Genomic DNA, 27,495 nt, shown 5'->3' with positions numbered 1-27,495 from the left:
TATTAAGATTCAGTTTCAAATACTGAGTTAGCTTATATACAGGCGCGTCGCCTGATAATGTTCGCACGAGCACGTGAACACTCATGTATGTGTCTTAAATTACGTATATATTAAATGCACACACATTCGTATATTTATTCGAAAAAATACTATGTTTGATGTACAGTCAACTCTCGATTCTACGACCCCGGGTATAACGACCCTCTCGAAGTAACGACCCTTTTCCCGGGAACCGTGAAAAATTTAGAAAAAGATAGAAAAATTTGAAAAAAAAAAAGTTGAAAAATTGAAGGAAATCGGCCGAAAAATGCATTGTTTTTTCCCCACTCATTTCCTTAACGAGCGCTCTACCGCTCACAATTGGGTCTGAACTAAAAATAGGCACCACCACACCATGCTTGAGTGATATCCAATAGCACTTGACCTCTGCCCTCCCCTCCCTCAAGCGCACCAATGTTACCCCGCACCCGACGGCCGCTACCCAACGTGCCAGGCTTGTTTTGCCACGCTTTCTCTTGGATACGCGAGAAGAGAAGATCGAATGTGCTTGGATGTTATTTTAAATCGACCTTTTGTTTCCTTGTCCTAAGAGCTGCTGAAAACTCGTGGGGAAGGGTGGGAGCAGCCCAAAATGACTGCTGGACTTGCAGTCTTTGCCAATGTGTATGGCAGGTCAAGCTCTTTCATCGATAAATACACCACCTTGAGAGATAAGATCGCAGGAATGTTCGAAAATACAGATGTGTGGCGCCTGGAAGTCTGGCCCATCTGTCCAGTTCAGCAGGTTCCCGTGAGTGAGCAACTCTCGGCCTTGTAGCCGACAACTTCCGGTAACCGCTTTCATTCAAAATGTGTTCTTTGTTCCCTGCAACACTTCATAAAAAAGCGAAACTGTTAGAGATAATCAAAACCACATAGGTGAACTAAAGATCGTCAACCCGCTTAATGCGTTGACATCCAGGTTTCCACAAAAGTTTACTTCAATCTTACGTGCATCATAACTCCCGTTTCCCACTTCATATCTTTTCCTAATTGTGTCGATGTAATATCTGCTAAAAAAGTGTTCCGTTGGCTTACTGACTTCTCCCTCTTTCTTTGACGTCTAAAATGGGGCAACCAGTTCTGGATATATTCTTGAAAACGAACAAAAAACATAGAACAAGTAAAACAAAAAGGGACCCCCCCCCTTTCCCCAGCTCATTCTCCGCCACTGGTGTGCACGGCAATGTTGATAATTGCAGAATTCAGTTGTTTTTTTAAATTGATTTATTATATATATTTTTTAATGCTGTTGTCTGCATAGGAAATATTGCCCGTATTATTGTCTGTTGCGTGGTAAAACGGTATAACGTAAAGCAAGGGTCATTTCTTTCTTCTTTACACTGCTGTTAATCCGTCTTCGACAGTTCCGTTATCTTTAAAATGCTGGGACTTTTCTCTTCCGCCACCTGTTGCTCGAACTTCCAGCCGGTCTCTTTGTTTTTACGATGCCGCTGGCTCCAGTGTTTTGTCTAGCATCTGCTAAGCTCTTGCTTGCAGATAACAGCGATGACTCATCCAGGGCGAAGAAAAAAGTTATTGTTTTGAATCTCGCAAAGCTGTTTTGATTTGACGATAACCAAATTGGATCTCCAGAAAGCAAAACAAGAGTTAAAATAACTTCATGTTCTGCACCTTCTGATAACCACAACTGTAAATTTAATTTACCTTTCTTCAGAACCATTCATGTGGAGGAAAAAAAAAGGTGTGTTCAATGTAGGAATGATCGCTGAGAGACTGATTAAAAAGACATTATTCAAGCCGAAAACGTTTGGAGGGGTGGGTGTTTGACATCGAGAATACTCCTAAATCCAACATTAAATGGTCGATTAACGTGAGAGTAAATAACGATCTACCATTTTGATATGTGAAAATGCACAGTTTCATAAAGCTTGTTTTCAGTTCATTTTATGCTGATGGGCTAATCGTGACTAAATATACAGTTTAAAGTAAAATTCAATTCCAAACTCGAATGATTATCAACTGCCACGTTGTTTAATGACCTGTCCTACAATACGCTTTGGGTGAAAATAGATCGCAAGTTGCGCATTTCCTTTTTCACGCTGGATTACAATGCAAGTCAAGGAAGGAGTTTAGACTGCTCCCTTGAATGGGGAAGGAGGGTGAATGAAGTTGGTTGAAGCAAAGAAAAGTGACTTTTTTTTTACGATGTATTTTACACAGCCGAACCAGAATGAAAATTACAGCCCTGCCTTTATTTTTTTTTTGTCTGGTACCTAGAGAGGTTGTGTCGTTTCTCCCGAGAGATCTAATCTTACCAGTTAATCTTGTAACAGACAATGCTCCAGTAAACCCGTATAAAATCCAACATTCATTCTGCCCGATTATCTCCCGACTTTTGCTGGCACCAGTCTGACTGGTGTCAAGATTCTTCAAGTTTCGCTTGCAATAAGCGAGAGATTGTTTTCCTTTCCATAGGTCTCAGTGGAAACGGGTTTCTCATTAACTAGAATTGTAAGAATTTCCTGGAAAAGCAACGACTGTGCACAATTGAAAGAAAGTAACATTATTTTAAATTCTCTTTTGTGAAAACTTTTTCATGTTCTATTTTCCTTCTCACAACATGCATCCTGTGCATAACAGGTTGTATAACTACCAGGATAAATGGTGTTACCATCTCCTAGGCATCTTTGTGTCCGTTTCAGCTCCCTTTAAGCTGAAAAATGGTGCAAATTCCAATAACGACCCCTTCGAAATAACGACCCTTTTCCCGGGAACTGTGAATGGTCGTTGAATCGAGAGTTGACTGTACGAGTATATACACACAATTTACTCTTGACACGACTTCTTTCACGTCTGATAACTTCTCTAGATAGTTGGCAACACTGACTCTCACGGTGTTTCACGGAGGGCGTTGAACACAATTGCTGTGCATGTTGCATAGAGCTGACAGCTAAGGGGCTGTTGGCCACTATACCCCGAAGATGTTCACTTCCCTGTGCGAACACTGATGCAAGCGGCAATACTTGTTATATTCGGCACCAGAGTGCAGCATATACAAGGCATGTCTAGGGGACTCGGCTGAAAAGATCTGTGCTACATAGTTGCAAACTTTAGCAAGAATTCGCTAAACCTAACTGATTTTAAGGGGGAAAGGCACAATTTCCCCATGGTCCTTCTTGTATTACTTCAAATATAGCGTGATTTTGGGGGAAATTGTTGAAAATAAATTGAACTGTTATTCTCACTTTTTCAATTGAAGATGAAGTTACAAGGGAGAGGAGTAAATCTGCATTCAGTACTAAAACATTATTGTGAACACTCGTATGCGAAACGCACATGACGCCACTTCTTATATATTTCCCTGTTTGTCACTAATAATAATTATTGCCTTGGATGCAATGGTCCTACATGTTTGTTTAGCTTACCTTTTAAGATATTGAATGATTCATTGTTTAATTCCGCATTTTCTGGTGCTCTAGTTGTAAATTGACAGCTTTTTATGTGATAATTTTCTTCCTGCATTCTGATAAGTTTTCCTTTTCATTTCACATGTCCATAAATTTACCTAAGTATAGTGGTGTCTACTTTATAATTTCTATTTTTTCCCTAGGCTATGGATAATCATCCTTGTGCTCTTGGAAATGGTGGATGCTCACACATATGCTCAGTGCAGTGTGAATCATGCCCTGAGTCGAGAAAATTCTCGCCCGTTTGTTCGTGTCCTCTTGGGCAAGCACTGAGCGAGGATAGATTCTGCATCACTCCACCGCCATGCAAAAGCAACCACTTCAAATGCAAGAAGGCAAACTCGAGTAAGAATGACCAGTGCGTGCCTCAGGAGTGGCGGTGCGACGAGCAGAAGGACTGTGATGATGGAAGTGACGAGGAAGATTGCCTTGAGTGCTCAGCTACGGAGTTACGTTGTGCTGTCGATGATAAATGCATCGGTAAGATACCCATTTATAATTTCCGTTGCCTTTACCGTCTCCATGTTGTAGCTTAGCTGCTGAAGTAACTTCTTCATGTTTGCATTCGGTGTTACCACCATAAGTGTGGAATTTTCTGAACAAGTCTCTACTGGAAAACTGCTTTCAGAGGTCAACAACAAGTTCAACACTCCCGATGGCATAGTGTAACCTGGTGCGATACCCGGTGGAGACACATTGTACAGTGGTTCAGATCTGGCTTTAAACCAAAGGTCCAATCCCTATTAGCCTATTTGGCCATAAAGTGGACTTACACAAAACGTCAAACAATGCAACTCGTCTTATCATGCAAATTTGATTTTTAAGTCTTATTTCGGTTTTCTGTTATGCATGAACTACATCACACAAGAGTAGACAATTTTTTCTACATCTAATTTATATTCTCATTCTTCTTTTTCATCTTCTTCCTCTTCTACTGTTTTTGTTTTTACTTCACCCCCATTTCTTTTCTTTTAAACAGTGCAACAGTAATTCCAAAAAGCTTTTTGGAGTAATTGAAACACCTTAAATATGTGCTCCATGGTCAGTACGGGTCACAATCCCACGGGAACGCTGTTTTAACTTTCACCTTTTAAATGTAGTACTACAATAATTTAACCTTCCTGTGAATACCTAGTTTTATGTTTTTTAATGTCGCAGTCCACAAAATGTAAGTGTTCCTGTTGTTTTAAAAATATCCATGAAGAATCTTAAGTGAACTAGGATTACAGTTGACATTGTACCAAGGTTAGTGCCTTTAACTGAAAAAGCCGGTAATCTGTGCAGAAAACACATCTTTGTAAAATAATTTAGCCTGATGAAAGCTTCGTAACCAAAACTGAAGTGTTTCTGCATAAACACTTTGAGCCATAATGAATTGATAATAAAGAAGTCCATTTAAATGAATCATGTTGCTGTAGAACTAAAATTCGAGAAAATCAGTCAGCACAGCTGACAGCTAATAGCAAAACATCACGAACTGGAGCACTTGATGCCAATGTCCAAATAAAAACTCCCAAGTTGGCAAGGACCACAAAAATCAAGAAATCACAAAATGGATAGGAGTGTGGAAAACATGCATGTCACTACATTTCTCGGAAGCACGAATTATGATTATTGAAAGTCCTGCTGTATTTGGTAGTTCAGTTCTTAACTTTATATGCTTGATACAAAGTTACAAGTTCCTTTACAAATTGTTGTGATGCATCTGAATGTGTTACTTGTAAATTCTAAGGCCAGGCCCACACTGGATCCGACATGACATTACACAGTGCAATACGGCAAGTCACAAAGTGACACGACACGATAAGTCATTTTGTTTGTTAGCTAAAATCTGATTGCAGATTTCATCCATGTATGCAATGGGTCTAGGTTTGTCTTTTATAATTTGGGAAGCAAGTAACAATGCATTATAAGTATAACGGTTTACAGCAGAATCAGTGTATCAATGCATATGTGGAATTGATGTATAGTTTTATGTATTGTGAATTGAATATATTTGTAGCAAATAATTGGTTAGAAAATACGATACTAACCTTTTAATGTAAGATTCAACGACTACATTTAATTGCTGGATTGAAGTTTCCCCCGTTTCCGGTTTGTGATTAGATGTATGTGCTGGAGTGAATGGTTTGGCGCATGCACAAATCATTTTATCCCAAGCTGCTCCGTACGAAACCAAATTTCACGGGCCTTCGTTATTTTGTTGCAAACTGTTGCAAGGTGACTTTTTGAGCCCATATAATTTGTAAGTTACCAACCTTGACTCACTCCTGTGAAAATAGACTTAGCAAATCATTCTCCATCTTTCCACAGCACACATTGTTTAACCCATATATCCAACCTATCACCGTTTTCTGTTATCCACACATAGTACCCAGGGTTATTATCTTACACCAAATGGGATATGGCATCTTTTATGTACTTACAAGACCATATTTAAATTTGAAATATTTTATGGTTGGTTACTACTTGCTAATAGTACCCTTATTCTTATTTTTCTTTTTTGTGTAAAAGTATATTTTATATTTCATAGATCTTATTTCTCATGTGACTGTCTATTTTAGAATTTTGTTTGATTTGTAGGTTGTTCGCAACAAAGATGACACTTGGTACAGTCATGGACATTTCTGGGTTGTAATGACCCATTGACTAATTGAATTTCTACAACCCAGAAGTGTCAGTGGCTGTACAAGATTTACAGTGTGTTACAGTGTTTATATTCATATTTCAGATCAAGGCTTGATATGTGACGGTAATAATGACTGTTCCGATGGTTCAGATGAAAGATGCTGCACCGAAAATGAGTTCCAGTGTTCCAATTCCCTTCAGTGTATTCCAGCGAGTTCCGTGTGTGATGGTCAGAAGGACTGCCGCACTGGAAGCGATGAATTTCCTGGCAACTGTGCCAAGAGAAGCGTCGGAGGCAGTTTCGGTGCAGACAAACGTGTCATGTTGGCTGTAGGGCTCGTTAGTACCATAGTAATTATAATAGTGATAAGTGTGATGCTTTATTTTTGTAAGCGACGTTCGCAAGTACACGAATATATCAGCGATCCCGCTGCAGATCCGTTGACTCCGAAAAAAATGTTCCAGCCGAAACCCGGCTGTCCCAATAAAAACCCGAAATTGCATCTGAAAAATGGACTGCTTCCCGGAACAGATGCAGTGAGGATGTCGATGCTGGACAATGCAAGCGGGAACAGCTACGACCGTAACCATGTTACGGGTGCATCTAGTTCGAGTTCCAGCACCATCCCTTATCCTCGGGAGACACTAAACCCCCCACCGAGTCCGGTGACCGATACGCGCTCACAGTGTATGGAGAGCTACTGTTGCTCCAATTACAGGCAGCGTCCGTATCGCCATTACAGAACAATCAACCAGCCTCCCCCGCCAACACCTTGCAGCACCGATGTGTGCGATGAGTCCGATTCTTACCCTTATTTAGAAAGGTGCTGTTCCTCCCATTTGGGGTACAATTACAGCAGTGACCCAGAACCTCCTCCCCCTACTCCAAGGTCACACTATCACAGTGATGGAATATCGTGCCCTCCCTCCCCATCTACTGAACGATCTTATTGTAAACCACCGCCACCTTCACCCGTGCCATCACCAGGTAGTCAGTGTGATTGCTGACAGTAGCATTTGTCACATGTTTTGCTTGAAAACCATAGGTTTCCTTTTCAAACTTGCCTTTTTTTTTGTTGGTAAATGTCCACATCAATGCTTGAGTAATGCATGTGACAAAAGGGGATTAGTGTAAATAGGAAGTGGTTAAAATGGGGTGGGTTGTATATTAGTAACGACTGAGGGTTGGAAACTTCTTTTTTTGTACAGTCCCTATTTTGTACAGCTATTGCTTCAACTATTTTCCTTCCCAATTATTATTATCCTACTTCATAATTGGTATCCTTAATGTTTATAATCATATGACAAAGTGGTGTAATTTTGTGTTATTTTTTTCCCAGTCTAATGTAATTTTGTATATGGTTTTTCCAGTGTTTTGATGATAATGCTGTGTTCGAATGATTACTGGTACTGTAACCAGTGTATTTTTGTCTTTTTCATATGAAATGACAATCAGGTTTGTGCCTTAGTTATAATAACTGGGAGTATGCAGTAAGGATGGGCTTTCAAATATCTAGTATCTGAATCCAGCAGGGTTTGATTCCTGGGTCCAATATTGGAATTTTGACCCTGAATCTGATATCAGGATCGTGATTCATGGATCTGATACTTGAATCCTCTCATCCATAGTATGCAGTGTAATTTGTTGTACTGGCCCAAGTTATCACATATTTTATACTTGTTGATGAAGGATGGTGAATTATAGAGATGATTTATATTTAATCTGGGGTTTTAAATGAAAAAAAAATACATATATTTGTAGGCTGTGATCATGTTAAGCCATGTATGTTCATATCATGAAATGGCAGGAATTCAAAGGAGAAAAAAACTTTACAAATGAAACAAAATGATACCACTTACTATACAGTATAACTGTTTTACTCAAAGGTTTAAATCAATCGTTATTGTGTGCTAAACATTTACACTGTGTTAATGTTTACTGTTTCTAAGAGTTCAAATCATGTGCCAAGTCTTGTTGGGGTAGTTATACAATTTCAGATCATTTATTAGTGTAGTTAATAGGAGGAGTGAGTGTTCTGTTGAAATTACATATTTAGTAACATGCTTGATAGATCACAGTGAGAAGGAGTCTTTCAAATACTTTCAAGTAACTGTGCTGCAACTTCAGCAAGTATTTAGACCTGAAATTATTGTTTTATATTTTTTTTTATTTGTGGTTTATGTTACAGAGTGTAACCCTGCTTTTACGTTCTGGATTTTAGTTTTTGCTAGTTTCACTAGTACATTGCTTGTGGCACCACATTAGCAATTTCATAAAGTAGAGAAGATTTTTTGTGGATAAGTAAGCATGTTGATTAATCATAAGATTGGTGTGTGCATTTTTTCAGCAATTTTTAAAACAAATTGCATGCCAGTGATAATTTTCGTCAGCTATCAGAGACAAATACAAAAGTTTGTCTGCACAATAAAAAGCAAGAGTGTCACATTTTTGTAACAAAGTGGTATGTAAATTCATTTTACAAATTAAAAATCATGACTCCAATTTCTGCATGTATTGATAGCTGGGAACACCAAATCCTTAACTTCAGTGTTAGCATAGTTAATCAAAATGCAATGTGCCCGCTATCCCATGTGTAGTGTTTGGTACTGTATGCTTCAGGAGCTCTGTTACTTATACAGTTTTAACCATGTGTTGCTGCTGCTGGCAGTCATTTTTTTATTTTATCTTTCTACTTCTTTTGAAGTATGTATTTAATTTTTTTTTTGGCCAAGTTGATACCGAAAAATTGGTTGAATTTGATCACTGGTATTTTCAGTGTGCAAGTCTTTAGGACACTTTTATAGTATGCAATATTTACACAATATTGCATGGGAAAATAAATTTTGTTAGCAAGTGAAGGTTATTTTAATACAGTAAAACCTCATTAATCCAGACTAATGGGGGGGGGGTAAGTTGACCGGTTTAACGAAAGTCCGGATTAACTGAAATAACCTAAAAGAACAGTAGAAAGTGCATTAAAACTCAGTTTATAGCAACAAAACATGTTTATTATGCTGTATTTATAGGACATACGCCTAAATACACTATACGGTACAGTACAAAGTCTGCGGGAAACAGAATTGCATCAGTGGTTGACCGCCTTTTCTTTGGGAAGTTCTTTTAGCCACATTTAAAACCTTGCATTGTGCTTTTTTTATTGGGGGGGGGGGCTTTTGCCTGTCCGGATTAAGCGATGTCCAGCTTATCGGGATCTGGATTAACGAGGTTTTACTGTATAATGATCACCTCATATGTGAACTTAAGTATATTTTGAAGTGAAAACTGCTAGATTGTTATGATACAGTTTTCATCTTAGTCCCCTGAAAAATGTAAAATGAAGTTTCCACTAAATTGACACTGTATTGACATTTATAAATATGCTAGAAAGAATTAAATTGTTACAATATTAAAGTATCGGCATCGGTATTAGTGGGAATTGATAAAACTATCAACATCGGTTGAGAGTGATATTGGCTCAGCTCGAATTTCTCTTTTACATCTTGTTCTTCTTCAAAAATTGGACGTAAGATCTAGATATGCTGATTGGTGGGTATTGCCTCTTTTCACTTGAAATACACATGTGTAGTCTACTCCATTATGAAGGTAACAAATGCTACCGAACATGTTGAAAGTCATTAAGGAACATAGTGTTATATATGATTTTCTAATTTGCATTACTCGTCATGATTTGTAAAAATGCATTTTAACTTAAGACGGTTTTATAAATCTCTTTCTTTTAATGATAAATTTCCAGAAATATAGTAGGCATTCAGTTAATTTCAACTGGCTAATGTACATTGGTTACTTCTTAACATGTAAAGTAAAAAATTGATAAAATATTACGACACTGTCTCATGTTACAGCATGTTGATTTAACTAGAGCTTGCTTGCCTTGCATGGAAACAATATATGAGGATTATGATTTACTACCATTCCCTTGTGAAAATTATTTTGTATAAGATACAGGTAGAATAATACTACTAATAATAATAATGATGACAAGAATGTTTCATCACTCACTTGCATGTAGTGTAATTTTGGCAAATTTATTTTTCCTATATTTTCATTGATGAGATTTACAATGAGCTTTTCAAGCAGAAATGAATTTTGAAATAGTTATAAATACAAACAAAAGTATATGAAACATTTAGTGCAGGGATAAGGTAGGGTGTGTGTGATTGTAGTGATGTATAGCAAGTGTACATGGGATAAAATTTACCAATTTATTATTGTCGTGATTAACCTGAGAAGATGCATAAAATAATGAGATAGAAATAACCTGAGGAAGACTCCTTTGAACAAAAATAAGATGTGTATCCAGACTTTTATCATGTTTAATTTTACCATATCGCACTGATAGTTTGTCAAGTACTAGAAACAATTACAGTAATACCTCGTTAATCCGGACTAATGGGGGGATAAGTTGACCGGTTTAACGAAAGTCCGGATTAACTGAAATAACCTAAAAGAACAGTAGCAAGTGCATTAAAACTCAGTTTATAGCAACAAAACATGTTTATTATTATGGTGTATTTAAAGAGCATAGGCCTAAATACACTATACAGTACAGTAATATGTTGTGTATTCTAACAATGGCGGCATATGCAATGCACAAAGGACATTTTCTTTGGGCTGTGTTTTTTTACAAACTTGTTGGTCGACTTCAAAAATTTGTGTTGGCTTAAAGCAAGGGGAGTCCGTTACGGAGCAATATGATGAATGTGTTGTTCTAGCCACATTTAAAACCTTGCATTCTGTTTTTTTCTTCTTTATTTTGCCTTTTGCCTGTCCGGATTAACGAGGTTTTACTGTACATATATCTAGAGAATAGCGAAAGTAAACAAACAAGAAAAAAAAATGCTCTAGAAGGAATTCAAAACATGAAGTTTTAAGAATGTGGAATATCAAAGATGTTTTTTTTGAACGGAGAAAATATTTTTTAAAAAAGTCCTGGCTGGAACGTACCAGGTCCAGCGGCATCTGAAATTAGATGACTCAAATTTAAAGTAAGGTCACAGGCTATTCTAGAGTTGTTAAAAGTTTGGAAAAACATGAGAGCATTCAATATCGATGTGGTCTTTGGTTTCTCATACCTTCTACCAAATTTGAAATTTCTTGGCATGTAGAGTGGGATGCATGAGTTTTAGCAGGCAAATTGTCCAACATCATGTTTATTCTCTTTCTTTTATGCAATGAGAGCTTCAAGAATTCAAACAAATGTCAGACAACTTCTACACCAGTTTATATAAAAATCAATTTCTCAAAAACACGTAGGATGCAAGATAAAATAAATGAAAATAACCATTGATAATTTGCAGAGTAATACTTATGCATCCCACTGTACTACCACCCGTTATCTGCTATATGCAAGAACTTGCACTGTAATTGTTTGTAAAGAAAATTGTAAAAGAATAACAGATTTATAGAGATCATGATGCAGTTGTTGGAAATTACATGCCTGCTTTAATAAGAGTTATCAGTCTTAAGTGTAGAGCAACAGAAAAGCTGAAATTGATAGTCTTCCGTTAAGGCAATCTGCAACCATGTAAACAAATCACATAGTTCTCTCCCCACCAATAAGCATTGCTGAAATTTTGGTCCATTTCAGTCTGAACATATTTTTCATATGTGCATGCTGCTATTGGTGAAACTCAATAAGGTATCTATACATTTCCATCAAATTGAAATGTGAATATCTAAAACCAGCTAATTTTCATAAACATACAATGTATATTTGCAAAGTAGAATTTCTGATCAATATTGGGCAGTACTAACATGCTTGAGAGCATTCATAGCATTGTTGATACCAAACCAGTTCCTGATGACGCACTTATGCAATCATGTACATAGTGTATATTGTAATAAATGTTCATTTCTTTGTTATATTTCTACATATAAAAAGTTGCAGATATCAGCTTTTATAACTTCTCTTGTGCAAGAGTTTTTCTCAGCATGTTTTTATTTTGTATATATGTATTTTATTTGTGTAGAAGACAGTTGGAAACACCCGTTTTGATTTCAAGACAGTTTGAAGTGCACAAGAAAATAGTTTATGCATATTTTGGATTAGAAATTTGTATTGTATTATTGTAAATCTGTTAATTTTCACAAAACTAAATGTTTCATCTTAGCATGTATTTTGTCTTCTCCACAATCTTTCAAGGAATAAGTAGAGTTAGCTATGATTTTTCACTCCTTTAGGTCTATAAAGAAAATGCAGAAAACAGACATATTTCACAACTTCTTGAGAGGGATTTCGTAATAACTTGGCAACATTATCAACGAACCTAAAATATTAGGATTAGCATCCCATATCTGAAAAGCCTACTATATTCAAATCAGTTGGCCTCATCATGTTCAGAGAGTTCCTGCCCAACACAGCTCTTGCATGAGTTATTTTACAAGAAATTAATTTTGACCAGAGTTATATGGATTGTTTACAATGCTTAAAACAATAGTTATTCATTTTTCATGGAATGAAAAAGAAAAACATGGTAGTACGTTAAGTCATTACAGTGAGTGTCTTGCATAATGATGCAGTCTGTTCTAGGGCATTGTTCGTTAATGCAGGATGCTGTTTCCCATAGATTACTATGTAAGAATAATTTTAATCCACTCCCAAGCCCGGTCCGAAGACACCGGAAAAATTTGCAGGGAATAGTAATGTTGGAAATGCTAGGAGTGTACTAATTGGTAAGCTATAGAAAATATAGTTCGTTCAATACAGTTATAAAAAATACAATCTATGCTGCATGTTATGTGACGGCTGGCTGGTTATATATATATATATATATTGTTTACTTAATTGTATCCATTGAAGCATGCCCAGCGATTGGTTAATCATGTGTGAAGATATTCGAATGTGATTCGTAATGTGGAATATTTTCTAGCCTGGGCACACATTAATTTCACAGGATGTTTGTACTTACCTCATTAAAGCAACAAATCTCTTGAGTGAATGGCAACAATGGCTATAGAACCATCGAGATGAATTGAAATATGTCTATTTTCTGCATGCCTCTTTCAAAATAATGAATGGATAGAAGCATCATATGTGCTATCCAATGTAAATCAGCAGTTATTGTTTTAATACATCTTGTTATTGTACTGGTTAAGACTTCATATAACTAAGTTTTTTCGGTAGTTTGTGAAAGTGCGAGTTAATTTATATTTTCAGATGTCTGGAAGCTTGTGTTAGCACTTTTTCGTGCTTAAACTGGTAGTTTTTTTTTAAGTTTTTACAATATGTAAAGTGCCATTTTTTTGTATTTCTGGGACATTTATCTGTACATCACGTTGCCTACATGTCACTTATAATGGTGCTGTATATACTTCAATTATCCTGACGCTACAAGACTTTTTTTTTAGTTGTGCCAAGCATAACCATTGTGCTTAAGGAAATATAATTTTAGAAAAGACAACAGAAGCATGTGGTCCATTGTTCCTAATGTTGGCACTAATGCTTAATGACTGAATTAATGTTAGCAATCTGCCTCATCTGTCAGTATGTATCATACGGTTTACTTGAGGGTGTTGAATAAATATCAGTGCTAAAATTGTACAAAAGAAAGTGGGAAATAATGTAAAATAAATTGCAGAATTGAACTGTCCCCACGTCATTTTGTACGTGAGCCTTCTTGTGTATTTGTTATATATAAACAAAATAAATATTTGAATTGTGTTTTATTTCTGTGACCTCTGCACATGTTGCTACCTCTAAAGGAGCTTTCAGATTGAAGTGACACGTGTTGCTTTGAAACATCACTTGTTGCTCGGACTGGGCCATTTCCTTAAATGATGTGCATCAATGTTGCCACAGTCTGTTGTTCACTCATGCACGGTCAAAGCTTGCTTATAGACTGAAGGAGTCAGTCTTGCTTGACACTTTGATGTAAAATTAGGGTGACCATAATATTTTGATCAGTTTGCCATTTTTTTTAGGATGGGGTAATCATAAAACTATTTTATTATTATTAGTTAAACTAGAAAATATATTAGCATTCACCAATTCATTAGGAACTTCCTTTTGAATTTGTGTCGAGATGCAGGAATTAAATTCTTTGTGTAGTCCCACGTTGAAACTACATGTACACTTCTTGGTCATACTTACTTATTCACTGCTCTAGAAATAACGGAACACATACAAAACAATAAAAACAGTGAACTGCTGCTTGCTCGAAGCTTCTCGATGAAATTCTAGCATTTGGATTGTTATGCACAATTAGCCAAAAGTTGCAGAAAAGCGACTATATATATAAAAAATAACAGTTTCAATGACACTAGTTTAAAATATGCCATAGACTTCTGTTAGCATGAAATGTCTCAAACACAATGCAATTTTTGAGCTAACTTCTAGACTTTAATAAAATGGGACATATTAAGGATTTTTAAAATATGGACAGGACAAATCTAAGCGGAACTGTCAGTCAAAATCCCCTTTTCACTTTGGTTCAAAAGCTCTCTAGAAGATGACTGGGAGAATATTCATGCTTTTTTTTCCAAATTACACTCTATCCTCGGAATCTCTGGAGGGAGGGGGATTGAGTGGGCAGAGTGAAGCAGTACAAGCTGCTGCGAAGGCTGGTAACTGCATCCTCTTCCTCCTCACATGTTAATTGATGGAGCCATCTCGTGCTTGCACAGACTTGTTTTCTTTCGCTTGCTCCAGATACCCACGACAGATTCTAGTGGATATTTCATTGCCTGCTTGCCATTTACGCATATGAACGGAGATGTAACACACTTGCTTTACAATGCATATGTGTATTGTGTTTGTGGAAAGCTGCTTTAAAGTACACATATAGGAACAAAAGAATTGTACAATGTTTTGAGTTGGCTATGGGGATTTTGACGACACTCCCGTCTCCCAATAAATGCACTTCCAAAAGTAATAAAAGGATATTTTACACCAAAATTAATCCTCTCAAGTCAGTCCTTACAATAAACTAGTTTAGAAAAATTATAAAATGTATGCAACATTGCAATGTTATTACATATAGGCATTTCTCAACCATTTGCATCAACTATACCAGATCATGAGAGGTTCCTTAATCAGTGTTGGACAACTAATTTTATATTATTCTTTGTAGCTGATCAGTGGTGATTGATCTTAATCAATCTTTAAAACTTTTAATTCCCGTTTTAAGTTTCTATATAACTGTGTTTCAGAGACTGGTTTGGTTCTCTCTGTCCTCAGGGTATTGTGGTTGTATCTAACTTGTCATTAATGCCTAAACACACCAGGTGTTGATGTAATATAAAGCAGGTGCCTAGGAAGGTTGTTTTTCAGTGGCTAAGGCATGTACAATACTGCTTTGGCCAGTCAGCATACAAACTAGGAACAGTAGTAGCACCAGCACTGGGAGAAATCTATGCCACAACCATTCAGGGACCGACAGTTGCCCTAAGCAACACTGAAGATTTTAACAAATTTTCAGGTTGATTACTCCCAATATCAAATCCTAACTGCTCTGACACAGGGGAAGCTGGGCCACTGGCAAGTTAATCATAGTCTGCATTTTACACTTAAACTTACCCAGACCACTATTGTCGAGACGTGCTAGCAAGCGGCGTGGAACCACCCACTCTGGTAGTGACACGCTGTTGCCATATTGACCTACTTCAGGATTTTCGCGAGCCCACAGAAACATGAGGAAGGTTGAACTACTGCCGCTCCTTATGTTACACAAACCCCAGTTCCCCATATATCGAATAGACAAGCTTGCAGAAGAAGCGGGACATACAGTGGTCCGTCTCCCGCCATATCATTGTATGTACAATGCAATCGAACTTATTTGGGCACAGGTCAAAGGGCTGGTAGCACAAAGGAACACTTTGCCACCTTTTACACAGTCTAAAATTTTCCAATTGACAGAACAGGCTATCGGGGATGTGACAGCAGATAGGTGGCGTTCCGCTATAGAACACACAAGGAAGATTATTTCCGAAGCATGGGAAAAGGAGGGGGTTGAAGAGCAGCAAAAGGAGGATTTTGTAATTTCACTTTGGCGGGAAGACAGCAGTGACAGTAGTAGCTCAGATGAAGATGTTCCTTTACCAACCAACAATGAAGATGATCTTGGGATAGCGCCACTGCAATGGTAGCCGGTAAGCAAAAACAACTGATTCTTTAACTACTACTTCTGTTCTTTCATTCATTTTTTATGATTTTTACATACAGATAGCTCAAAGCATTAATAACACATGTACCAAATGTATCATTAATGTTAAGGAAATCGAGCAATTGCCAAGCGTTTCGTTGTAATTTATTGAACTCTGTATTGCCAGAGCCTGTATTCTCATATAGCTCCCAAATTATCTCACTTCACACACCCACATGTGCCTCCCCGATGGCACAGTGGTAGGGTAAGTGTTGTCGCCTTGTAATCAAGTAGTCCTGGGTATGATACCCTGTCCAGGCACATAGTGGTTCGGATCCCACTTCCAACTGTAGGTCCATTCCAGATTGGCCGTAGTGTGCATAAAGTGGACTTTAAAACACCAACTCAATCATCAATTCACACACAATTGATTTGTTCTTGATAAATTCTTCTCCGTAATACAGTAACTCAGTTCTGTAAAATTCTGTTTTAGAAGTGAATTTTTCTAGGTTCCTCAAAATATAATTTAAAAACGTGTTAACGAAACGAAGTTGTACGTAATTTGCCCTAATTTTGAAGAAATACATTTCATTTGTATGTCCTGAAGCTTCAACAATTGCGGCGTGACAAAGAAGGCAAAGAGAGGCGGCATGAAATTAAAGGAGAACGATTTGCCACTGTTGTTCATAACACAAGACGCATTTTCTTTTGTTGGTAATTGTGATACAATGTAAGTAAAAAGATGCCGGTAGCTGATGCTTGCAATGTACCATAATAAAAACACAACAAAGGTTCTTTCAGTGAAGGTTTTCGGTTGCTGTGTAGAGCAGGAAGATAAAATGTTTCATGCTTGCCAGAATGTAAAATGTTTCATGCTTGCCAGAATGTAAAATTCACACTGGAAGTTAACGTCAACCTACAAGAAACTTTAGATTCAAACTTCTAGATTCGTTAAATTATCACTTTACGGCAGAAATAACATATATTAGCATACTGATACGTACTTGCTTAATTTCGGGTAACGCTTTTTTCCCCGAGCTTGCCAACAGGCTGTCCGCGTGTTTGTGCGAACGTGGCAATGTAGAAAACCCCAGCCACATGGTAGCCAACGAGGAGACAGAATTTGGTCCCATTCTGCGTTCTGATTGCACGCCGCTTCTTATCGCGCCCGTACTGTAGATGAGGTACAAAAATAAGGAAGAAAGAAGAGGGGAGAAGTAGTCCAGGAGATAAGGAACCTGTCCAGGCCCAGATGTGAAGTAATTTAAAAGGCACAGACAGTTACCTGTTACCTGAGAGACTACATTCAGGAATAATGACCGGAAATGTCCGAGATAAGGTAAGCATGAACACACTTCAGTCTTGACTAGGTGAGGAAAAATAATTTGTTCAACTACATATGAAATTCATTGGTGTAAATTCTCATGTTTATAAATATCATTCAAACACTGTCGGTAGTAGGAAGTTTTGTTTAAACCAGTGGTTCCCAAATATTTTCGTTTCACGGTGTCCTTACAGTTTCAAGCTTTTTCCATGGCACCCAAGAATGTAGGCCTAACATTTGCAATGCTCAGTGTGGTTAGGTTGCTTACCTTAAATTAAAAAATAAACAGCCCATTTCAAATTCAGAAACATTGTGTGTGTGTAAAAAATACTAAAACAATTTGTTCTGCCAGCGCACCGTGGTTCACACTTTGGGAACCACTGGCGTAAGCTGTTAATTCCAGTATACAGGGCCTACTATGAATGATTCAATGGATTTCAAAACCCTGTATTTTCCAAGGTATTACATGCATAATGATGATTTGTGTGAAAAAACAGGAAAAACACGAAGTTTTCATGTGACAAATGCCAGGTGGCGGCATGAGTGTAGTGGTGCTATAAAATGGCCACAATGCAGGAAAAAAGTTTTTGTGTGTTGGAATAACAGAGTTGTTCTATTACTGCAGTGTGACCTCTTCCTTTGGGGATATGTCAAGGACCATGTTTACATACTCCCACTGCCAACAACACTGATAAAGAGCACCGGGAATGCATCAGTGCTGCTGTGATCACCAACAGGTATGAACTGAACCATACTACCACCTGGACATGTCTCATGTGACCAATGGGGCACACAGAACAGAACATGTTTAGCCTATTACGAAAACTTGGTGAGTTTGTTTCTTTTCATGTATCGATCATCATTTGATTTGTAATAGTTTTAAAAGAAAGTATTTTAAATCTGGTGGATCATATATAGTAGCCCTGTCAGTGGCGGATTAAGCTTCCTTGCCGACCCTAGGCACAAACTTAATGTGCGCCCTTCTCAAAAGAAAAGTAGTAACTTATTTGCAGTATTTTTACAGGTTAATATAAAGATTAGTGAACATACTGAAATAAAAAACAAAGGATAAAAATCAAAAACCTCAAAATCCTCCACTAAACCCACGATATTTTCGACATTTTGTGTTTCACAGAGTTCACTCGATGTAGCCGCTTCCACTTCAATTTTTGAACTGCTTTCGGAATAGCGTAAAAAACGTGTCCACTGCACCAAGCTTTTTCTGTAAGGTTGCTTCTCTTTCACGCTTTTAGTTTGCAAGTTTACGATAAGCCGCCCCACTTAACTTTGTTCGCTTCATGCTGCCTGCTGTATAAAAAAAAAAACAACACCAAATCGAAAATGCACTAGCAACAAACTGAATGCACCAGTATACAGTAAGACAACAACTAGTTGGGGTCCACGCGAAAGCTGCACTCACTCACTCACTTATCAGCAGTGTTTATGTGTTTATTTTTTTTTTTAAGACTGGCATTGTTACAGATGCGAGTTTCAAACAATCAGTCTTCTTTCCTGCCTGGCCATTAACAAACGCTTAGTGGAAGATCGAGGGGTATGTATTTACAAAAACAAACCAACAAAGGGTGGGCGGCTTGCATTGTCATTGTAAGCGATAAAAGCCACAGCACGGGTTAAAAACAAATTGATTGGCGCCTAAAGGAGGCAGAGCAGACAAAACATTTCTTGATAACACACAAATCTGACACATCAACGTTTCTTTCGTATGAAGGGAAAGTGTTGCAAACCGTTGATTTGAAACATTTGTTTCATAGGTCTAAATTATCACTGTGTATGTAAAGACACTTTTTATTATTCTTGATATTCTGGAAAAAAGATTTGCCGCCCCTAGTGGGCCTATTTGGTAATCCGCCACTAAGCCCTGTATAAAAATGTACACACAGACATACACAGTGGAACCTCGTTTTTACATTTTTTAATGGACCACAGTGATCAAATGCGGGAAAATTTTGTAGTATTTTGCTATATTGGGACCATGAAGATTGAAAGTATAATGCAGGAACAAAATCGGAGCTCCACCGTATAAATGTAGTCATCTGCAAAATTAGGGCTGAAAATATACTGTAACCATAAACCAAACCTTGCAAAATTCTCAGACAAGCCACTAGAAAATACCACAAATTTTTCCAGAAATAGATTGAAAAATTGATTTCTCAATTCAGAAATAAAGTTGACATTATACTGAGGCAAGATTTCAGGATGGTTGGTCAGAACCATCTGGCACGGAATTTTTGTTTCTCTACTAGGGACGTTCAATATATAAGTTTCCCTGTGCTATAAAATATTGTATAAAGCAATGCCATTAAAAAGAAGCACATTGTTGACAAGCGCCAGCCTTCGTCTACAAGGAACAACAATCGATTTGTTATCAGATGTGAAGGCGCATGCGCTCAAGGGCGAAAAGTAAATGCTTGTTCGGAAAACACAGGCTTGCGTCATAAGGAGTTCAGAAGCATGGATGCTAAGGGTGTTCTGCTGATGGACTTTTTGGAGCGAGGAAGAACAATTAATGCTGACCGTTATTGTCAAACATTGGATAAACTGAAAAACGCAATTCGACATAAGCGACCAGGTCTCCTGTCAGCTGCTGTCATTCTTCTTGACGATAACGCTCGCCCCCACTCAGCAGTGCAAACACAACACAAAATTGAAGAATTGGGGTGGGAATGGCTGCCCCACCCTCCATACAGCCCCGATTTAGCACCGAGTGATTTCCATCTTTTCCTGGTGTTAAAGTCTGAATTGCAAGGTTACCGTTTCGAAACAGATGACGAAGTGAAGCGGAATGTGAGAATAGTGCTCAATAGCCAGAGCCCTGATTTTCTTGCAAAGGGTATGGACAAATTGGTGCAACGGTGGGAAAAATGCCTGAATCTCTATGGGGATTATGTGGAGAAGTGGGGAAGGATCCTCCTACACATGTATGTATAGTTTTCTAATGTATCTTAAAAATATTTTTTTTTTACAGCAAACTGAAACTTATATATTGAACGACCCACGTATTTTCAAATCCTGGTTTGTTTGCAAAAATAAAATTATCGATTGATTTGGTTTATTTTACTTCGCTTTTGGCTAATTGCAAAGATGAGGATGAGTGATGAAATTGATGAAGGATGTCAAGGCTGGCTTTCGAACCCAGCACATTATGTTATCCACTCTGCCATGAGGGTCACCTCAAAAATAAAATCAGACAAATAAAACTGCATGCTTATTCATAACTCATTGTATTATAGCAAATGATTCGTACAGTTGATAAAAATGGATAGATGTGAAGAAATCATTGCCACCCACTTTTACAACTTAAGCTTGGTCCTTCTCCAGTGTCTCCTCTTGGCATTGTACCTAGCAAAGACAAAAATTTGACATGAGTAACAAGCTCATTGTTGGACAATATCAATACACGTCAGTATTTATTTTCTAAGATCCGCATTGCCAGCTGAGAACTATTTTGTCATGTGTCCATCTGCATCAATTTTTCAGGAGAGCTGATTGAAGTTTCACATATGTGGATTTTAAATACACAAAGATTTGCACAAAACATTTCATACCTGACATCCAGATGTGACGCAACATGTATGGAACACGATATCATCAACTTGTTTGACAAAAAGTGGAGATACAACAAAAAATGCATTCAGCTGGCAATGTGTTTCAATTATGAACTTTATCATATTAATAGTGTTCTACCAGTAATCACAACATTCAACATGACGTGCTCATTGCATTTAAACTAAATTTATCATTTTACGCAAAAGACTAAGGACCACCTCACATCAGCATTGGCCAACCAGAGGAAAAGGGTAAAACAATTTAACATTTAAGTATGCATATAAATGAACCATATGCAACCTCTCCCCTTTCCCCCGATTCTCAAATCTCTGGCAAATTCAAAATTCATACAAAGTCAGTTACTTTTTTTACCACAGATCTCTATGCTGCAATCCAGGGATCTTCTGTACCAATCTAGTTTTTTTTAAACTGAATCCCCTCTCCTTTCTATATTCGCCGATAACTGCCGCCACTTTTTATGGTCGTCACACCACAGCAGGACCAGGTCCCTAGGATCGTTTAACTGGAACACACTATTCAAATCCAGTTTCTATTAAGCAAGGTCAACTAGCGTAAATCCCCCCCCGGGAGCAATTTAATTGAAGCTAGAACAGTTTAATGGTGTTGATTTAAAAAAAGGAAAACATAAGTAAAGTTTAATTTCAATTAGCGTCAAGTTTATTATAACAAATGATTAATTCAATACTACATGTAACAGTCACCCTCTTTACATGAACACTAATATCATGCAAATTCTATGCAATACCCATTTTCGTGCACAATATTGTCAAATTGAAGACATAAAAACTCATATTTTACACATTCATAATTATATAAATAATCCAGGTTAATATACATACCATTAAAAATGAATCTTAAACACATGCATTAATATCTCAGGCCAGGACGATCGGAACACGTTTCTTGTTGAAGTACGAACATTCTCGTACAAACGTTTTAAATAGATCTGCACTCTAATGGCATGGGATACAAAGAGGCAAATGGAAAATTTCTATTAGTGACTGTGATTCTCATTGGAATACCTTGTGGTATTTTTCCTACTCCAGGGTATGCAGGAAAAAAGCACTTATCACCTACAGGAAAAAATGTGCACCAACATAAGCTTGATACATTTCAACTAAAGAATGCATGCACCCATGTAACAGGCCAGGTCAGGTTGTAGATCATGAGCATACACAGTTTAAAACCTAGCGAAAATAGCTCAAAAGCTAACTTTATAACAATAACAGTTGTTTTTTTTTACTTTTTGTGTTGCAGTTTCATTTACGCTAGAACATATTTTTGGATTTACATCTCTAATTTACACTTTAAAATTGCTTAAGAAAACCCAAGGATTCTTTATTCTCTTTATCTCTCTCTCTCTCTCTCTCTAAAGAAGGAAAGATAGAAAGAGAGAAGAGAAATACTGTTTTTTATTACAAACTTCTGAAATAAACTAGCGGTTAATAAATTTTTAATTTGCCCTGGAAAGCTGGAGGGCTTTGTTTTACATAGTTAAAACTAATACTGTAACTGTAACAGCTGCATCGTGAAATCATCCACCCTCGATTTCTAGCACATTTCAATTTTTTTTTTTTTTGTCCAAAATGAAGTTTCATCTAAGAAAGGGAGTTTCTAAGTAATTTTTAAAGATCTATGTGCTATGAAACTTACATTTTTGTAATATTAAAATTCCTTACCTACGTAACGTCATTACGGTTTTTCAGGGCCTCCATAATGCATTAATGTGACAGGTGCACGTCTACATATTTTAAAGGCAGGGTGGTAGGTCAATTACCCCAGGGGAGGACCCTGGAATTGAGGGGCAATTTTTATATTTTTTTTTGTTTAGCCCTGAAAAAGCGACATATATCCATTGGTACGGGTGTGGGTGGCTGCTACGAAACTTACATGGCCGCAAGTAGACTTCCACCTCGCAACTTTAAATGGCTGTATGCTCTTAAATATTTGGTACCGCGCTCGAGAATTTTGTTTTTCACAATTTGCAACACACAATTTTCCTAAAAAAAATTTTTACCTAGCGAAATCGAGGGTGGAGGATTTCACGATGGACCCCATGTAACATCTGATCTTACCTGATCCTATTTCCCGTGCGCATTCTAATCCACTGAGGGATTGGACGGTTCTGATTCATCTTCTTTGCCAACTTCCGCTTTATCCTGAATGTCTTATGGGAAGCCTGAAGAAAAAAATGAATACAGGTTACAAAATAATCAAAAGAAAAAATATTTCCAAAGGACTAAAAACATATTTAAGAATTTAATGATTGTATGTATTAACTATGGGGATGCATTCATAAAGTTTCACAAGTAAACTGAATTACAGTTATTGACCGTTCCTTCTCATTCCACAAGTACATGCACGAAATTACAGCAGAGAAGAAACAGGAATAAAAGCTGAAACAAAAAATGTACACAACTCTAATTTTTGGCCATTTCAAGTGTGGGTAACACTTTCAACTAGTCAAAACGGATTTCTTCATTTTTACATAAGAAACTACTTACACAAATCACTCTCTGTAGCATTGTTGAACTTCCCGAATGTATTTTCTGTCATCATTTCATCTTTTTTAGCGATAATTCATGTTTATATGTACAAAAATATCGCAACTGCCATTCCTTCCATGTACTTCCTCTACGAGAACTGGATGTTCCATGCGTTTGATGACGTAACCCCACATTTTAGCTATGCTTGCCTAACCTAACCTTACCGTGAATGGTTCGTGGGGGTACCCATGCATGGTTCTAAGACTCCAATTTTAACTATGCTTGCCTAACCTAACCTTAGCGTGAATTGTTCGTCGGGCTATCCGTCAATGGTTATATGACCCCAAATTTTAGGTTACCAGCATAATTTCAAACACGGGAAAAAATAGAAAATTAATAACACGGAAGTAGTTATTTTTTTTGGTATGACTTGAGATGACCGGACCCCTCTCCGATTTTCTTCATATTTGACATACTCACGAATCTGAAGTTAAAATTTGTCGGTCACGTCTAGAAATTGCGAACCATTGATGCTAGCCTCATGAACTATTGGTGTGTGGTTAGGTTAGGCAAACATTGTTTAAATTTGGTGTCGTGGTAGTATCAGGAATATATATACGTGGTTGTGAAACAAAAAATTTCGCGAAAATCGACAGTTTCCATTCCGAAAACTAACGCCTTATTTTCGCTTATTTTGCAATTTCTAGACATTTCAGACAAATTTTAACTTCAGATTCGTGATTAGGAGGCCTCAATTAGCGAGTATGCCAAATATGAAGAAAATCTGAGAGGGGTCCGGTCATCTCATGTCGTTCCATTTTTTTTTTTTTTTTTTTTTTTTTTTTTTGTTTAGAATGTTCGAAACACTGCATACCCACTCCAAATCAACAAAACACAAGCAGGACGATCCAGAACGCTCGCGCCATATTGTGCGTCAGGGAAGCGGAAAAGAAGGAACAATAATTACTCGAAATATGAAAAATTGAAATTATTTTTGTGAGAAATTCATAATTACACCTTATAGAATGTTCCGCAATGCAGAATAAGTAAGTAGCAATGTTAAAAAGGACTAAATAAATTAGTTATAGGTGTTTTGACTAGATCAAAGTAGTAATGAATTTATTTCTACCAGCAGTCTCCCACCAAATGCCATGTGCAAGCTTTCCTTAAACAAAATACTGCCACTGACATTTCCATCTAGGGCATTCCTAGAATCGTATTTAATAACAGATTTCACCAAGTTCACAGAGGCAAGATATTTTTGTTCTAATGGAGCATTGGTAAATATTTACTATTCCACAAACACACGTAACTACTTCGTTACGTCACTTTTAACATTCGTACTTACCTATCTTGGTACTATTATCGTATGAGGGAAACACCTACAAATCATATATTTCGGACTTCTTTACATTGCTAACGTGTTATTTTCGAATGTGGAACATTTCCTAAAGTGAAATAATGCATATCAATGTCTATTTCTTAGATTTACAAGTACTTACTTGTTGTTTCGAATCTGTAACACATTATGGCCATGATAGCGTACTGGTTTAGGGGGCGTTCTGAGAGTGTTTTGTCGATTTATGCAGTGTTGCAACCTCGGTCACCGGAAAATATCTACTTTTGTGCCCGGATTTGAAATGATGCTAATACGTCGCAAACCATTGACGTTAGCCTCACAAACCATTGACGTTAGCCCCAAAAACCATTTTCCGTAAGGTTAGGTTAGGCAAGCAGTTAAAAAAAATAATTAAAAATACTCGACACGTCATGTTCTAGTGAAAACACGGCGAGGCTGAAACACTGGCTACGGGGTTGCATCATCTTAACACACGGAACATTGCACTCTCGTGCAGAAAGCAAATGGCAGGAGCAGAAACAGCATGTCGGACAGAGGCAGAAAACAACACGCATTCACATTAAAATGGATCAAATCTACATTCAGGAACTTCCAAAACGCTAAAGAAAATGATTTCAGTAAGTACTTTCTCCTGTAAATTTGAAGGAATCAGTTTCCCTCATACGATAATGTTACCCCTATCTGCTTTGCGGAACATACTTGAAGGTGTATTAAAGTTGTGTTTTTTATGAAAGTAATGTCAATTTTTCACATTACGAGTACTTCTTTATTTGCGTTGCTTAGTTTCCGTAAGAAACAGTATGGCGCGTACACCTTCGCATCGCATTGTGCTTGTGTTTTGTCTATGCAGTATTTCAAACATTCGTAACACAAAAAATATTCGTGATTTTTTTTAAGCTTCTTCGCATTATTTAACGAACAAAATTTTAACTATGCTTGCCTAACCTAACCTTGTCGGAAATTGTTCGGAGGGGCTACCCGTTTTTCAAGTACCCAATTACAAAATCCAGTGGATCTTCCACACCCGGTATGAATTTTCCCATGCATCCAAGACACGTCATATTTTCAGAAAACAATGGAGTGGTTGGAAACCCTGCAATCGACAAAACACAAGCACGACGAGCGATAATCTACGGAGGTGTACGCGCCAGTCTATTTTGGTTCCTTAAGTTTTCAGCCCTGTGTGTTTGAAGAAAAAAACCATTTTAATATAAAAAAAAATAGGCATGAGTTTACAATACCGGACCATTCTCCAATTTCTATAAAATTTCGCCTACTTACTAATTTCGGTGTCCTGATGACGTAACTGTAGTTCATATTTGGCGGTCGCTTGTTAAAATTGTACATTTACGTCCAGAAATTGTAAAATAACCTTGCAATTTACCACGCTGATTGTCCCTACACAGCAATTCGGAACCATCTATCTTTCGCAATTCGTTAATGGTCTTCCTTTATGCACAACAATCTTGCTGACGTAAGACGAGGAATGCCTACGAGGTTAGGTTAGGCCTGTTAGGTTAGGTTCCATTAGCATAAATACAAAGAAAAATTAATATTTTATCTACGAGAACTATACCTTGTCTTGCCTGTTGATTTCTTCATATTGGGAAAATGGCGTCTTCCGTGGAGCTACTGTTCTTATGGTAGGGTTACGTTACGTTAAGAAAACATACTTTATTTCGTTTTTTTCTCGATTTCCATACTTGACCGCCAATTATTACATGCAGATTCGTGTTTAGGAGTTCACAATTAGTGAGTAGGCGACATTTCATAGAAATTGGAGAGTGGTCCGGTATTGTAAACTCGTTCCAAAAAATATATATATTGTAAGTTTATTGACTTTTTCATTAATATCTTGTATGTATGAAAGGGCAGGCAACGTCCGACTTGTTGCTGTTTTGGATTGTCGTGTAGTGTGCCATATTCACATGCATGAACCCATTGAGCAAAGTTGCTCTGCGTCAAGGCAACGCACGTACTTTACTTCACTTCAGCGTAACACATCTCCACAAGCTATAAATATCAGAAAACAACATATCAATGAACCATGAAACTTTTTCAATTTCAAAAGAGGGAGGAGGGGCAAATTAATTCGTGCTTGTTCAAAATGTTTAGAAACTTTTTATCTTCGGCCATGGAAACCACGTGCACTCATGTGTACACATATATTTGCGCACTTTTCCATATGCGCGCCGACATTTCCAAACAAAGTAATTAATACAATTAATAGAGATAATTAACTTACCATTGTGTCTTATATATAAAAATAACACGTCGTCAGATTTTCGTAATTACTGATGACGACCCGAAATGAATATTACGTTCCCGATTCCGAACGCGCTCAACTATCTGCCGAACGGAACGGTTGAACACAAACCTCCGCTGCCTCCGCTCTCTGGGGCCGAAGCGAAATCAAGAATGGTGAAGTAATTTTTGTCAAGCAAATTGGCCATCACATTCTTTATTTTCCTTTACTCTTTAAGAGCAAACGAAAAACAAACTGCTGACAACCTCTGTACAAGCATAGAGAAAAATTCA

General features: G+C 37.3%; 2 protein-coding genes across 2 annotated transcripts in view; one reads left to right on the top strand and one right to left on the bottom strand.

Moving 5' to 3' along the window:
* The window catches only part of arr (low-density lipoprotein receptor-related protein 6), a 131,378-nt gene extending 117,620 nt beyond the window's left edge, over positions 1-13,758 (top strand). The window contains exons 19-20 of the mRNA XM_083134147.1: positions 3,614-3,950; positions 6,202-13,758. Coding sequence (XP_082990273.1) covers positions 3,614-3,950; positions 6,202-7,106 — 1,242 coding nt within the window. The 3' untranslated portion in view covers positions 7,107-13,758. The remainder of the gene's footprint in view (positions 1-3,613; positions 3,951-6,201) is intronic.
* Positions 13,759-20,749: 6,991 nt separating this feature from the next.
* Positions 20,750-27,359, bottom strand: LOC145996953 (large ribosomal subunit protein eL39-like). Its single transcript, XM_083133544.1, has 3 exons — positions 27,203-27,359; positions 23,187-23,290; positions 20,750-20,883 (listed from the first exon to the last, which is right to left on the bottom strand). The coding sequence occupies exons 1-3, from the start codon at positions 27,203-27,205 to the stop codon at positions 20,835-20,837; spliced, it is 156 nt and encodes a 51-aa protein (XP_082989670.1). The 5' UTR covers positions 27,206-27,359; the 3' UTR covers positions 20,750-20,834.
* Between the last annotated feature and the right edge of the window lie 136 nt (positions 27,360-27,495).

Source organism: Lepisma saccharinum, chromosome 13 (genome assembly GCF_977018435.1).
Source record: "Lepisma saccharinum chromosome 13, izLepSacc3.1, whole genome shotgun sequence".
Lineage (NCBI taxonomy): Eukaryota > Metazoa > Arthropoda > Insecta > Zygentoma > Lepismatidae > Lepisma > Lepisma saccharinum.
This window is presented reverse-complemented; position numbering and strand designations above follow the sequence as displayed.